The sequence below is a fragment of the Dendronephthya gigantea genome, unplaced genomic scaffold (genome assembly GCF_004324835.1).
Source record: "Dendronephthya gigantea isolate DGI-Jeju-01 unplaced genomic scaffold, DenGig_1.0 000436F, whole genome shotgun sequence".
NCBI lineage: Eukaryota > Metazoa > Cnidaria > Anthozoa > Malacalcyonacea > Nephtheidae > Dendronephthya > Dendronephthya gigantea.
In genome coordinates this window covers 4128-19925 of record NW_021163446.1, presented here as the reverse complement: position 1 = coordinate 19925, position 15798 = coordinate 4128, and the positions used below count along the sequence as shown (strand labels likewise).

Below are 15798 nucleotides of genomic sequence, written 5' to 3'. Positions count from 1 at the left end.
TACAGCGACTTCAAATTTTTTTAATACATGCAATTCATTCAATAAAGCAACAAGCGTTCGCTAAAACTAGAAATAAACCTTTATTTATATAACATGTAATATGAAAATACAATTTTACTAGCGCACTATTATCATAACTCCAGTATATGAAGACACACTTATTTTACCTTGAATGTGGAATGAATGAATAGTCTTTTATTTTTTCAAATAGAATAAGGAGTTCTTACAGCCTATACTAAACATTATACGCTTCATAAGAACTATAAATGCTTCTTTCAAGTTTCAAGATATAAAATTTATGTATTTTATTTTATTTTTTAATACGTTAATTGACAAAATATCATCTTCAACCAAAGCATTATACTTTGTAAAACACCAAAATCCTCAAAAGAGCCAGGCTTGATCAGGATGCTGACATAAATTCATCAATTCTCAATTTCCTATAAATTATTGCACAAAAATTTTAATGAGTTTCGAAGGTGATTGGTAATTATATATTTATCTATAACTGCATGGGACAACAGAGATCTAAATATATCGAACCTTCGTGTCGTTAATTTGATATTCAAAATCAGATTCCTCGATCCTCTGCGAGTAAACGGCACTATCAGGACTATTGAAGCCAGACAATCTCCAGTTGAAACGATCTGTACCCGTGGTGGGTGATGTCGGTGAATTCTGATAAGAATTTAAACGCCACGCTAACTCCTCTTTTTCTAAAGAAAGTCTTTTTGACGTCGCAACCTCTCGATCCAGGCTCAAACGTAGTTTATCTCGCTCCAAAGAAAGTTGTCTAAAAACAGATTTCTTTTATTTTTAAAATACAGTCTTTTGAAAATATTTTATAAAATAAATAAATTCATGTAGCTACGAAAACGCTTGTATAATCAGTTGACTGTTCCAATAATGGGCGGCTTAATTATACTACGTTAAATTGGCAAAGACAAACATGAATATATACATATATATATATATATATATATATATATATATATATATATATATATATATATATATATATATATATATTTTACCTCTCAAAATAAACTTTATTCTCAACAACGAAATTCAAGGATTCCTTTTCACGTTCCAGCAGAGCTGCACGTTCCTTGATTTGTTGCAGTTCGTCAATCTGCAAAAGTCAATTACTTTTCAAACTTTCCATTGATCGAAATCCCAAATGGCAAAGCAGATAACAGTTTAATGCATTCAACGCAGTACTATACATAGTCATGAGTATGCATGACGAATAAGCAACAATGGATGCAATAGTAGGAGGGGTTTACAATAACTACACTGGTTTTCTAAAAGAAAATTTAAGCTTGTGAAGTTTTTTTAATTCTCTGGGGACGATTGTAGCTACAAAGTAGTCATAACGTTTAACTACAATTAAAGTAAACTATAGTGACAGAACATGGCTAATCAGAATCGGGGATTTTGAAGCCATGCAACTACGATTTTATACTACTCAAAAACGTAGTTACGTTTTCTACACCTGGGCCCCGGTGATCTTGTGTAAATGCAGCCGAAATCGTGCAAATATATTAATTCGGTGCATGCATCGATATATGAATAAACCTGGATCATGTATTTTAGTGCGCAGAAGTGAATTTTTGATACTCCATGCCCAGATCCTGTGTTGTTATAATATTAGTCAATATATACACCAGTCACCTTATGTTGAAGCTCAGCATTACATCTTCGCAAATTTTTTACTTCGGAATTTTTCATCTCCAAAACAAACTTCATACTCTCAAGTTCATCCGGAAGACTCTTGTATTTGGCAATTGCATCCTGTAACAAAACTAAACTTATTGAGGCTGACCAACTTGGACAAGCCAGAGGAAAGAATTACTAAATACGATTGATCTGTAAGATTACATGAGGATATATAGGACTAGACTCTAACCAAGGGGGATATATTTTCTAGATGCATGATGTCGGATTTATTTTAAAGTTTTACAATTTCCATTAAGAAAACAAGCAAGCCAAGTATATAATGAATATAGGCCGCCATATAATTCTTTCTTAACCTGAATTCGTAGTTCAATATCTCTCTTTGCTTCGTCCTCGGTAACTCTCAATTTCTCCTCCAGTTCATTACAAGCCTTTTCTGATTGTGATAAACTTTCCTGAAAAAAATTTGATAATCAAACATCGAACTTCTCATGCATTTATTATCAAGTCTTAAAACAACACACTCTGGTTCAAGAGGAGGTTGGATCTACCTCATACAACATTCATCTCTGTACCTGGATTCGTTCAAATTGTTCGTCGTAATCAGCTTTGATTATTTCAATCTCTGCATGACGTTCTTCCACAAGATCTGAAGAAGATTACAAAACGTTTACTCCTATATTACCTGTTACCCAAACCATCCCCCCCCCCAACGCCCAATCTCCCTTGTGAGGTCACTGGATGAGTGGATGACCAATTTCACCTGGTTAAATAAAACCTACCATCGACGTGTTTTGAATGTTGGGATTCCAATTCAGCGATTACATCTTTGTGTGTTTCATTGATCTGAGCGATATCTTCCACATACGTTTCTTCAATCCTTTTCAACTAAGAAGAAAACCTCGAATATTGGTATCAATATTTTAACAATGCCAATATAGCGATTAACTTGTAAACTTCATACAAAAATGTCTCGCCCATATGCATGACCGGATGGTACAATTTACAGCCCATGCAGTGATATGACGAATTCACTTAAGGTTATCTTTAAAGGTAAAATCCCTGCAAACCTCAAACTCTGGCGTATTCCAAGCGAGAATTAAGGGAGAAATGCTGAAAATATCTTCAGATATCAAGGTAAGAGAGATATGAAATTATTAATTTTACCTTTAGGTCACAACTATGTTTGACATCCTCCATTGACTTCATATGTTGTTTTCGTACTAAATACGTAATAGTCAAGAAAGTAATGATAGTTATATAGTAAATTATTATTTATTTATAACATAGATATTCTACCAGTGGATAACTTAAGCCTTCAATACTTCTCTTTTATAAGCTTTTATGTCTTTTTATAAAAACTAAATATTATATCGTGTGTATAAATGGCAGTTGTTGTTGCATATTTTGACATTCACTTGAAAAAAATTGAACTTTGCTATTGCATACATACGTATAACTAGCTATAGAAATTGCTGGTAACATTATTTATTTGATATTCCCACCTTTTTCTAGATCTTTTTTATGACTTTCTTTCAGTTTAGCCTGGATTATCTCTTGCTTACGTTCATATGCTGCTCTTAATAAAGCAACTTCAACAACGCTGTCACTCTTTGCTGACAACATTTCCTCCTCAAGACGAGCTCGTTGGTTGCTTTCTTTCACTGAAAATTACAAGGCAAACAAGAGAATTATCAATGCATGCACACATCATAGGATTTCATCATGCATTTTATCATTAACTTACCCAACATATTTTCAGTCGAGTGATATCTTTCTTTTGTAAACTTTAGATTCTTTCTTAATACTGATATGCTTTCTCGTTCTACGTCAACCTACACAAAAACGATGGATATAAATGGCACATTGCACAGTCAATGGGATAGTTAAAGTCAGGGATTTCGTTTGTTGTTTTATGGTATCACGAGTTTTCTGATACATTCATCGATGTAATACTGAAGCATTAATTCCTTTTGAAAAAATATGATATGTGCAGTGAACATTCTCACTTTATCTGACCATGTATTTTGTAAATTTGAAAACATAATCTGTCTAGCAAAGTATAAGGAGATGTTTTATGTTTTAAAGAGAGAGTTTTCATTTTTTGAAAGCACAGCTATATAGTATTATTTATTATACAATGGCTGTACAAGAAGTTATAGCTTTTGATGTTTTGAATGCACAACATTATACATTTAGATTAGATTTATATTGCGCGAAGTTCCATAGGAAGATGCTCACCTTATACTGAGGTTATGTCAATATATGTAGCTAACTATCGTAGTATATTGTACATTTAAAACATAAAACGAAATACAAGTATTATGTTTTCATAACATCGATACTCCCTACTTCATTCATGTCTGTCCTACATCATTGCATTTACACGTTGAAACGTTTTATTTTATATTAGCAAAGCAGTTAAGTGTATTCATTAAAATGTCTTACTTGCTTATTCTTATGTGACCATCTCAGTTAAATTGTTTTTGTAGTCAAAACTGAAGTAAGGCATTTTAATGAATACACAAACTGCTTTACTAATATAAAATAAAGCGTTTTGATGTTTAAAGTGTACAATATACATTGACGTTGAAAAAACATGATTGAAACGCCCTACTTCATCTAAATATCAAAACTACGTGATGTGTGTGACCAACACCAACGTATAGTTGTCATGCATGTGTAAACAAAACATTAAAACGCCCTAATCAATGACCTTGTTAGGATATTGTGCATTCAAAACTTCTTAATTTATACCACGGATATATATACCACAAGATATACCACAAATATATGTCTTTTTACTATATTGTGAAACCTAGTTATAATATGCATCAACACATGCAGCGAAACTTACTTTCTGGGCATAAACTTGTAGAGCAACAAGACAAGATTCAAACTCTCGATTTCTTTTAACCAAAGATGATAACAACAAATCCTCTTTTCTTTTTTCTTCTCTCGTCTTCTGTAGTTTCTCTTCTTCATCGTGTTGCAAAGTGTCAACTTGAATTGCTATAGAATGCCTGGTAACTTCTGGAGTTTGTTTTAATATGTCAGGTGTAGCAGCTGAACTGAGACAACTTTTCAGCCCAGTGCTTGTACTTTCGATTTTTTCTTTAACAGGTCTCTTCTTAACAGATTCATCTGAGTTTTGTCTCTCTTTCACGGACAACTGTTCGCCTGGTTTTATTTTCCGTGGCTGAGGAATTGATTTACTGTTTGTTGAAATATTCTCGCTCACACTACTAACTGATAGTGGTCTTCTCAAACCTAAGAATCGTATAAAAATGCTGCCATTAAAACCCGCAGGCCAAGTGCAATGTAGAGACTAAAAAGTCAATATTTGCTTCGATATAATTATTAATTTTGTAGAATTTTAAAATGAATTCAAGACGAGCAGAACTACATCTTAAAAACTGGATTTTGTGTATTGCATGCATTCAAACGCTCCAGCGACATAATCGGGCCTTTGCCACCAGGTAACCAAAGCCCTGGTTACACTCATCTCCCCGGCAAGGCCACATTAAAGTATAAAATCTAGTAGTTGAAAGCTACGCCTAGGCTCGTAAACACAAATGAAATGTCCACACACGGTGTGGATTGTGAATACTCGTTCTTACTGACGAAAAGCTTTGATCATGATTCACATTTTCGCTCTGTTGTAACACTTTGAGCTGCTCTTGCCCGCCTACCCCGACTATAGCTACATATGCCTACGAGAAAGGCAGCACTTTGTAACCTTCTGACATCCTAGAACGTATAGAGGATTATACATGTCCATGCTGTGTGAATGGCAACACATCCTGATGATGCCTCGTGTGATCAAAGTATAAAACAGTCCACATAAAAAAAATTAGGAGACCTTCGACGTTTTACACAAATACATATTTCACGAAACTGAAGAAATCCGGTTGAAACGTCGAAATTTTGTCATATATTTTAGAAAGATTATCAATCACACAATGCGTAAGACTCCCCGGGATAAACAATAACATCTGCTTGTTGTACGCCACACAACCCTCGACACAACCTCCTATTTCAGATGACTACAGAAATACACATGCAGTTATATCGTCTTAGTAGCCGACTTTATCACATCCATACATAGTTTATCCTACACATAAATTCAATATTTCAACCTACGCAAAGTTTTCCCATCATCGTTATTAAGAAAAAGTTTGAATCTTCTATGAAACGATTTGCGTCTCATTAGTCGATAACCTTTTTTAAACATAATTATTGCATATCTTTAATTCTCTTCTTAAAGCCAGCAAAGACGTTTGCCGTGCTATGTTCAATGAAATGATGGGTTACGGCAAATACGCCAATTTTTTTTTCAGTAAACGTCACAAAAATGATCAAATAAACTTTTTTGACGTTCTGATTGGACAGTAATAAAACAATTAATGAAATAAAATAACCACCGATCAATATTTTATGATTATCGTCGCAGTAGGTGAGAGCACAAACATTGCAGGCAAAAACAACATGAAATTTTAAGAAATATTCCATCATGAATCAAATGTTATCCAATGGTACAAAATTAACAATCTCAAAAAATATATTTATTCCATCAGCTTGCAGAAAATCTACAATCTAATCTACAATCAAATGGATTCTTCTAAATATAAAACGGAATATTTTACTGTGTTAAACGCTGTAATGAATATCATGTTAATTATATAATGAATACAGCGATTGAAACAAAATATCCTAATTAACGGGTACAATCTATAATCGACGCACACGCGCCGTATGTCCTCCTCTTAGGGTCAGAGGAAAACGTGAAGAGCAATTATATCAAAGTTATTATATCAAAGTACTTACCGTTTTGGTGTTCAGCCTTTGATGTTGAAACGTTTCTTAATTTGCTCGTGCGAGGTTTTATTTCTTCTTTAATAGTGGAAGGTGTAGAAAGATTTTTTGTAGATATAGATTCATGTCCAGCTAATTTTGACACTGCTGATACCGACAAAGTCCTTGCTTTAGCAGAAAGTGATTTATTTGATGCCGATGAGGTTGATAGGTTTCTTGATTTACTCACATTTTGTTTTGTTTCACTTTCTTTCTGATAATTCTTCCGAGACGGCAACGAGGACACTGTACTTCCAACGTCACTTTGTTTATCAACACAGTTACTACCAGATAATGGACTTAATCTGCTTCTTTTACTGGTACCATTGAGTCGGGATTTTTTCTCGAGACCAACAGTTCTCTTGGTAATCGGTGTGCTGGTGAGCCGTTTGGCGGGTGCTGCGGATATTTTTGATGAGAGTGGTGTTGCAAATTTAGACGGATTCAATTTGCTTTTACCCAATAGTTGAACGTCTCTAACATCTGTTGACACACTCTTTGACTTCGATCTCATGGTGGACTTGGTCGCAGTGGCACTAGCCAGTACAGACCGTGGTGCGACGACACTGGTTGATTTTGTCCTACCCTTTTTGTCGATCACATTATTTACGCCAGGTTTATTGGTAGATTTTGAAGTTTGTTTTTCATGCGTAGTGGTTTCTGTTTCTCTTCCAATTATTTTAGGTTTTTCTTTCTTATTGCCAGATATTTTTACCAACTTTGACTTAGAACATTCAGTAGGACATGGTAATTTTCTTGGAGTTTTTGTCCCATTCAAACGACTTCTTTCCCGGTTTGATTTGACAGAACCTACAGACGAAAGACTTTCCACAGAAGACCAAGATGATTTAGATCCCGTTCTAGGTCTTGTATTTTCACCGTCACTCTCATTCATACTTGCGGAGGAAGCATTCAGATTTTGCAGATCAGTGCATGAAGGAGTCGGTTTTGTCTGCAAGTCGTCACTTTTAACTGTTTTTTCATTCAAGTCGCTTCCTGACGTTTCACAAAGTTGCCCACACTCATTCCCTGCCCCAGGACTCTTCGCACGTACCAGAAATGTCTTATTGAGGTTAGTGTCCTTATCTTTGTCTAAATTTGCTGGTGCTGGAAATCGAGCACTGTTTATGCTATCCAACTTGATAGATTGCTTGACTTCGAATTTAGGAGACAAATCACTACGAAGGTGCGAAAGGTTAGGCATTTTAAATGCGATGTCCTCGTTCTTTCTCTCATCATTGAGTGTTTCATCACACACACTCCTTCGATCATTATCCTTTAAAACTGGTGAAGGACATATATATGTTACATTGTTCAGTTTTGAAAGTGATGATGATTTTGTATTTCGAATGTTACATTTAAATGGACTGCTACTAAATATACCAGGATCAGCTTTCTTTTCGTTAATTACAAGATCTGATTTTGATCTTGGTCGATACTGATCTCCAAAACAATCACTCGCACCGTATTCCTCCCAGGCTGGAGGTGACAGCTCTTCTGTTATAGCTGATTTCGACGTAATTTCATGTAAATCCTGTTCATACTCAGGAAAAACATTTTTAGGATTTACAAATATTCCATGAAGTTCTTCACATTGAAAATACCTAACTCCAGCCACAGATCCATCATTCTTACCACAAGGATCACGTAACGCTATTCCACACCAAACACCTGAACTAAATTTTGTTTCACCAATAAACTTTAATACTCCTGGTTTTCTCTGCTTATTTAATATACATATTACAGGTTCTTCTATTGCATCTTTGTAATTATGCTTTCCTGTAGCCATCTGAGTTAGGTACGCAACGCTCTAAAAAGATAAAAGTCCGTTTCAGAAATTGTAAATTTAACGTGCATGAATATATGCTTTGGTAATGAAACTGAAATAACTGTTACCATAATAAGTGAACATCGTTGCAAATTCTCTTGCAAATTATGTTGTACTTGCACCTTATGTAAAATGTCATGAAAAATGATGTAACATAGAAGATTATGGTTGAATCTTTGCTTGATATTAATTGAAATAACTTCTCTAGAACCTTGTATCTCTGGTTACCACACAATTAATATTAAAACCTGCATGTTTTGAATAAGTAAAACATTTGATAACAGAAAATTTTCCTCTTAATAAGAAAAATTTGTGTAAAATATTGTGATCCCAATTTACTATTACTTCTCCAGAGCTATAGATTATCACACTACATGCTTAAAGACAGGCATGCAATTTACTTAAAGACAGGCATGCAATTTACTTAAAGCCCAAAAATAAACTTAGGTTATCATACAAGACCTGCTTTTGTTAACATGTAACAATATGTTGCATCTTTACATAACTAGATGTTTTTTATGATGAACATTGGTGCTGCAAAACTGCTTTCTACTTCCAAACTGCAACTATGTAAAATTGAATCAATTTGGAGCTTTTCCAATTAATTAGCTATAAGAAGTGAAACAGATTGGTTACCACTACATCCGGGGACAGGCTGATAATTAGTGAAAATAGGGAAGATACCTAGGGAGTACGTTTAGGACCACAAAACTACCTTTAATTGGGCTTTGTTGCTGTTGAGCAAGAAAATGTTTGAGATTTGATAAGATATTCAGAGATATTCAGAAATCACCATTTCATTTCAGAGTTTCACTAAAGTTAAAGCACCTAAGCACAAATATTCCAGCCCTATATAATATCTGAGATGGCAGCTGTAATAGCAAGAATTGATCAACCACTGATGTAGAAATACTAAACAGGATGTCTTAACTGTTAGAAATTTAGCGCTATACTGTTGTATTTAGGAATAGCACATTATTGAAGTCAAAAGCTTGACATAAATAATGCCTTTCAGATCTTTAGCTAGACCAACCTTTTTTTTACCAATCATGCTTTTAGACTGACTTTCTTCATCCCAAAAAGGTTTCAGACCAACAAGAAAAGATGGGGGTGTGCCCCTGTACATAAATCATATTTCTTAATTTTGAAAAGGGTTTAATACGCTATATACAAAATAAGCTTTAATACAAAAGCAAGGTCATGAAAGCTTATTCTCTCATAGGATAGCATTATATAAGTTAAAATTAAGGAATTTCTATCATGTATGTTTTGAAGATTGTTCTTTTCATCTTTCCATGGCTTGTATGAAAGATCTAGGATGACAATTTCTTGGTATTCTTAACTATAAACCAGTATTTTAGCTGCCATCTTTGTAAAAACTATCTATAGCTAGATCTTGCATGTTCGACGTACATAATTTATGATTAGAACAAATGTATTAGCAAGTACACTTTATCTCTAGCTCATGTGATATTCAAAACGTTTCTTCCTCACATTGTTTGCACAACAGCAATATAAAAACAGTGAAATTATCCACAGTTAATAAAGATCCTAAAACATATTTTATTGTTGACAGAGATAAGCTGGGGAGCATATATTGTATATCGACCGTGTGTAATATCCTGTCCGGATATTTCATGTTGTGTTAGAAATAAATAAGTCAGTCCAATATTGAACGTCGATTGCATATAAAACGATTAAACACTTGTAATATGGACTTTTTATTTCCCACTAAACAGCAATGTTATAAATTACAACGTGAACTGCAGTTTTACGAACTTGTAATATTTTTCTCTTGCCTGTCGGCACTTCAAGGTTATTAAAAAGTGTTTGCTTACCATTTCCTGTGTTCTTTGTACCTCTGTATTATCAGAAATCTCAAGAATGATATGCAAGAAATGTAAATATTTTACTCGGCTTGTTTAATAAAAGAGAAAAACTGTGAATAAATACACTTCTTTCTTCGTATCAACGACCTGCACCAGTCACTGCATAGCACTGCTCGCGAAATACACGGTTGTTTATATATTTTCGTGCGTGGCGCGTGGGTTCACGATGTAACCTTAACTAAGACATTTAGAGCCGCCGCCAAAATCCGATTGGAAGAACGTTAACTGCAATCGTTGGCTGCCACCATAATTGAACTAAATTCACATTGTTTGCCACAATTAATTAATTTTGCTACAATTAATTATAGAGACATTCCTTGCAAACCTTTTGCCCCATGTTATTGTCGATTGGGAAATTTTCATCCGTACCAATTTTCCCCTTACCGTACCAAGCAGGGCTTTGGTTTCAAAATAGCCTTTGTATCTAGACTGACTGGACATCCAGCTTTCATCAGACACACTCACTAGCCTGCTTTTACAGACTCAGTAAAAATAAACACTTTCTGTTTCATGCAACACAATACGGAAATTCAAAAAAGATAACTGACCCTATATTTCCAAGCTTTGATAGACGATAAAAAGTTGTTCCAAACCGTTTCTCACAACATTGACACAAGGCACACGCTGCGACATCTATAGCCGCAGCATAATGTTTCCACTGAGAGTATTTCTCATGTTATCAGTACATCGAACAACAATATCACACTTGGTTCTCGAATCTTGATCAACCGCAGAATACTGAGCAACAAAAAAAAGCGTGCTTATTCTAGGATATGCCCAAATAAGAGTTATTACACATGATTTTGTAAAATAAAATTCATCAGTCAAAAACTCTCCCGGAATGGATGGGTGTGGGAATTTCAAATGTCCGCAATGTGTTGTTCGCCGGAGACCTGGGTGGTGGGTATAGCGCTTTTCCAGTCTAGTAAATAGTATGGTTACCGTGGTGAAAAAGCGGCGTGTTTTAAGGTGTTATATATTATATTGTATTATAGGTTATATTGAATGAAGGGAAGGATAATTTCACACGAAAATTGAAGGTTAGAAAATTGAAAATCTAAAAGTTGTCGTAAAAAAACCTGAAACACTCTAGAGGGCCGAGGATGACAGGGTCTTGGGTGGATATTGGGTGGATACATGCTTCTATGTTTTATATAACATTGCTTGTATTTTAAAACAGGGGGGTCGATGACTCTGAATGAAAAGGCCGATTCTTTAAAAAAAGACCCTGATAGATCAGTTCGTCGAACTTTTAAAGATAGAAATTTGGGCAACATTTTCTTTCATCCGATCGTATTGAGCTGTTCCAGTTGCAATGACATGTTGCAATGATACCAAATATTACGAGTGCAATGACATGGATTGCATTTTTTTATATACGTCGAGTAATATACATCGAATAATAATACAATAGTTAATGTTCATCATATTGCATGGATATAATGTAGATAATGGTATCAAAGATCTGCTGATATGTTTACATAACTGCGTGTAGTGATTTAAAGATGACTATATATTCACCTGACGGTCACCATAGACCATGTCATGATGCATGATAAATGATATAGAGATATACGAGGTCAGTGACAGTGAACTAACCTGAAGAATAAATCCAACGTTGAATGTATCAGATGCAAGAGGATGTGAGAATCTTTTCTCATTCATTTATTTAATTTAGAGTTCGACACGATAAGAATCTTGCTTTTTTTAATTGAAGCCACACGAAAATTTATTAAATGCATTTATGCTCTGAAAACTATTAAACGCTGCCGATGGAATTGCGTGTTTAATAGCTAAAAAAACCAGTATATTCTTTCAAGGACCTCCACTCGACGTATTATTGAGTTCCGAAATTCCACTTATCAAAAAGTCAAAACTGTAATCTTCTTTGACTTCATGCAGCCTGATTTAATAGAAAATCCAATCCAAAACTCCCAGGCAAGTGCTTTTTTTTAATCGTAAAATTGATTCCATGCAGCTCAATTAGGCCCATCTTGCTAATTATTTGCCCTACCCCACTGACATTCCTTTACTGATATCTGTGGCAGCGTTAGCCAACGTCATTGACCACTCAGGAATATGGTCTACGACGTATACGTTAGGACAGCGTTTACACCACACCGGTTGCCTCGTCACGATATTTTCGTGTTAAACATTAAAACAACGCGTATAGACTATAGTTGCAAATGTTTAATAATACAAATCTACAAGTCCTGCATGTGTTCATTAACTTCTAACATTAAATTTCTTACATTAAAAACCTCCTTTTTTAATAGTAGCTACAGAATTTGCCCCGTTCCGATGGCAACTGGTGTAGTGTGAACAGGCCATATAACCCAGTTCCAATAATAAAAAATATTGAACACACCTTTAAAACGCTTTACGTATGAAGCAAGCACTTGCTCGTATTATCACCAAATGGGGTAAATACAAGATATATTATAATACACTGATGTTTCCATATGCTATATACCTCCTTGCATAACCCCCACAGAAAAACATTTATAGTTTATTATTCACGCTACTACATGTCTTCAGCTGAAGATTTAAGCAGAGTGTCTCGAAAGTATATAGCTTTTGAAACGTATCAAACGAAAATTGTAGTTTCATGTCAATTTTGTTTCAATTTCTTTGTATCTTCTTCTTTCTATGATTTTAATTAGAGCTTGGCAGGAGTTGGGGGTACGTTTTGGGGTTGCTAGTGCATGTTAGGGACTATATAGGGTGAGATTAAATGTTTAATCTTCTATGTTAACTGTTAAATGTTCTAGAAATTCCAGTGGTGATGCTACAGAGCAGTGGGTGGGTGAAATTACCAGCGGCAAATTCCACATTTTCACAATTTTAGCCGCTTTATCGATAATGTACATGATTGACCTTCAAATACCTGTCATTATGATAAATGTTCAACTTAAGATACCTGCGATTATTAATGAACACATGCATGAGACTTACCTTGAAAATACAAATAATAATAATGCTTTGAGCAATTTCGTTTATGTTCAGATTCTAAACTGTTTCAGATGAATGATGATTTTGACCAAAATAACACATGCAATAACAATAATAAAGTTAACAATACTAAAGTGTTTCAAGAGAATATTCATTCTCTTATAAATCATCATTGCAAGCGTCGAATCAATGAAAGCGTTGTTTCTCCACCAGTTTGATATATAGCAAATTATACAGCACGGATTCGGAAATAGGGTGCAGCTGCGAATGACATTTAAGATTTACGAAGTGCAAATGCTAGCAGCATATTGTCATTTTCTACGCATAGTAAACATGATAAACATGCAATGTTTCTGAAACTAATTTAGTAGCAGCTGTCTTAACAAGACCCTCCCTTCCTACACCACCTTCGTTTTGGCGAATCGTACATTGCAAATAACTACTTCAATTAAGGCGGAGTATAGTAGTTAAACGTTCAAAATTTCTATACTTAAAAATAAAGAATCGCGGGGCATCTTTTGGGCTAGGGGTTAAATACCTCTGGTGGCACAGTAATTGCGTGCTAAAGGCGACATATAAGATGGATGATGACAAGACACAGCAAAGCAATATGCAGAGTCCAGTCCGTCTCCGACTGTTGGCATGCACTAATCACTTCATGCAGTTATTGAAACGAGTGCCAAGAACGAATACCATGCCATGCACATTCTGCTGAAGAATACCATGAAAAACGTTTTTTAACTCTGAGTTTGAGTCGTTGGCAAAAATTATAATTTAAAATATATCTCATATTATATGAAGACAGTACGTCAACTGTACATTTAATGTCCTTTGTTTTTACAAGATTTTTGTACATATGTAGTTATGGATGGGTTAAAATTTTTGAATACATTTCTTTCATTAAACTAACCACTCATATAACAATGTCATATAACAACACAGACAATTTGCAACCCAGACGACTTCTGAATTGTGTATTGGCAAAACAGGTATTCCGAAAGACCACATATATATTCAATCCTGCCAACTCTTTTACAATCGATAGAGGAATGATTACATCACCACTTGACTTAACTGACCTCAATGAAACGCTGGCCTTAGAAGTTTGGACAATTTTCGCAGGAAGCGATCATTTTAACTGAATTATTTATGCCTCGATGTCGTCTCCAAAATATTTCTATATATAATGATATAATGAATAAGATATAATATTCAACAGTGCAGCGATTCGCGATTCATTGAGGCCAGTAGATGGGTGTCACACCTTGATGATTGACAAAAATACCGGTTTAAAAATTTATAGATATGCAAAATTACTTCTTTCATTTTATATACGCATAAAAATTGGCAGATTCTTCATACACCAACCGGAATTTGATAAATCAAACGATGTGACGATGTTGAAATGCCAAATGAGTTAAAATAATATTATAACATCAGTATAGATTTGCGGTTGAATGAAAATGAATGGTAATGATTGTAGCGTGATCATGTGATATTATAAAACATCCTAAACACGGAAATTATAAAATGAAAAATGATTTTAGACTAAATTCACTTCTTCAAGAAGTTCACATTGCGTGACATTATTGTGCCAAATATCAAATACCTGCGCAATATAACCTTCCCTCGCGTAAAATCAGAAAGAGCCTAGCATCAAAATCAAGTGGTGAACCGGAATTTCTCTTGCACAACAAGTATAAAATGATTTTCGCATATTCAAAATGAAACCAAAGCCACGGATATTTTTAGAAGGTCAAAAATTTCAGCTAGGTAATTGTAATTATACTTCATATTTTCATAATATTTCTGAAAGATTGATATAAAAACACAAAGACACGACAAATTATATCTTTATGAAAAAATTTGTTCTTTGGCAGTACTGCAATGTACTGCAATATAGTGAAAGAATTTAGATCAGACAAGCGTTTATCAGTGATTTTAACAACTTTTAGTATGACCATGGCACTGATGGCAGGCATATAAAGAATTTTTTAAGGATTTTAACACACGTAAACCTCTTAAAAAGTCCTAGAAATTTTTTCTAAAGAGGCACTCCATTGTCGCCACCAAGACGACTAAACACTTTGTTGCACCTCAACAGAGCTCTGTTCAACTTATGCTTTTAAGAGGAGCCACAACGTTCATTTACACGTAAATGGTGAAAATACACTGAACATACAGTGCTAGAGCGCGGAGTACTGAGAAATATATTGTATTGTATTGAAATATAATACATATCTTGAATAACTTTTAACTCCTTGTTTGTATTGAAAAAGACAGACAAGCAAAAGCACTCCGATATTATGGCTAGTTTCTGAAATTGTATACACAAAAAATATCGTAACAGCGTTATAATAAGAATTGTTTTGCTTTTTTGCTATTTTGTATTGTATTTCTGCCAAGTGCCGTAGCCAGCGAGACGATTTAGGATATTTTATGTTGTTATAATTATTCGAAATCCAATTCAGAAATTGATAATTTCATCAATCAGTGATTTAACAGAGCGAGTATCACCGGTGTGTACTTATTTTCGAACAACGAAATATCATGTCACACTAAACAAAATCGCAAGTACTAAAATAGTTAAGGCTCATT

At 34.5% G+C, this 15798-nt stretch overlaps 1 protein-coding gene across 1 annotated transcript; it reads right to left on the bottom strand.

Moving 5' to 3' along the window:
• Positions 1-255: 255 nt before the first annotated feature.
• LOC114543316 (microtubule-associated tumor suppressor 1 homolog) lies at positions 256-8066 on the bottom strand. The gene is made up of 12 exons (XM_028562352.1): positions 6505-8066; positions 4535-4947; positions 3425-3512; positions 3183-3341; positions 2845-2900; positions 2460-2565; positions 2253-2326; positions 2034-2132; positions 1675-1794; positions 1035-1132; positions 544-793; positions 256-440 (listed from the first exon to the last, which is right to left on the bottom strand). Exons 1-12 carry the CDS (start codon positions 7733-7735, stop codon positions 426-428), a joined length of 2709 nt encoding a protein of 902 aa, XP_028418153.1. The 5' UTR covers positions 7736-8066; the 3' UTR covers positions 256-425.
• Positions 8067-15798: the final 7732 nt, after the last annotated feature.

Bases quoted from the DNA above. Each gene is read 5' to 3' on its own strand.
- LOC114543316 (XM_028562352.1), bottom strand. From the start codon at position 7,735: ATGCCTAACCTTTCGCACCTTCGTAGTGATTTGTCTCCTAAATTCGAA. The intron at 4,948-6,504 runs GTAAGTACTTTG...TACGATTCTTAG, and splicing joins AAAGGCTGAACACCAAAACG to GTTTGAGAAGACCACTATCA. The intron at 2,901-3,182 runs GTGGGAATATCA...TTACGTATTTAG, and splicing joins TAAAAAAGATCTAGAAAAAG to TACGAAAACAACATATGAAG.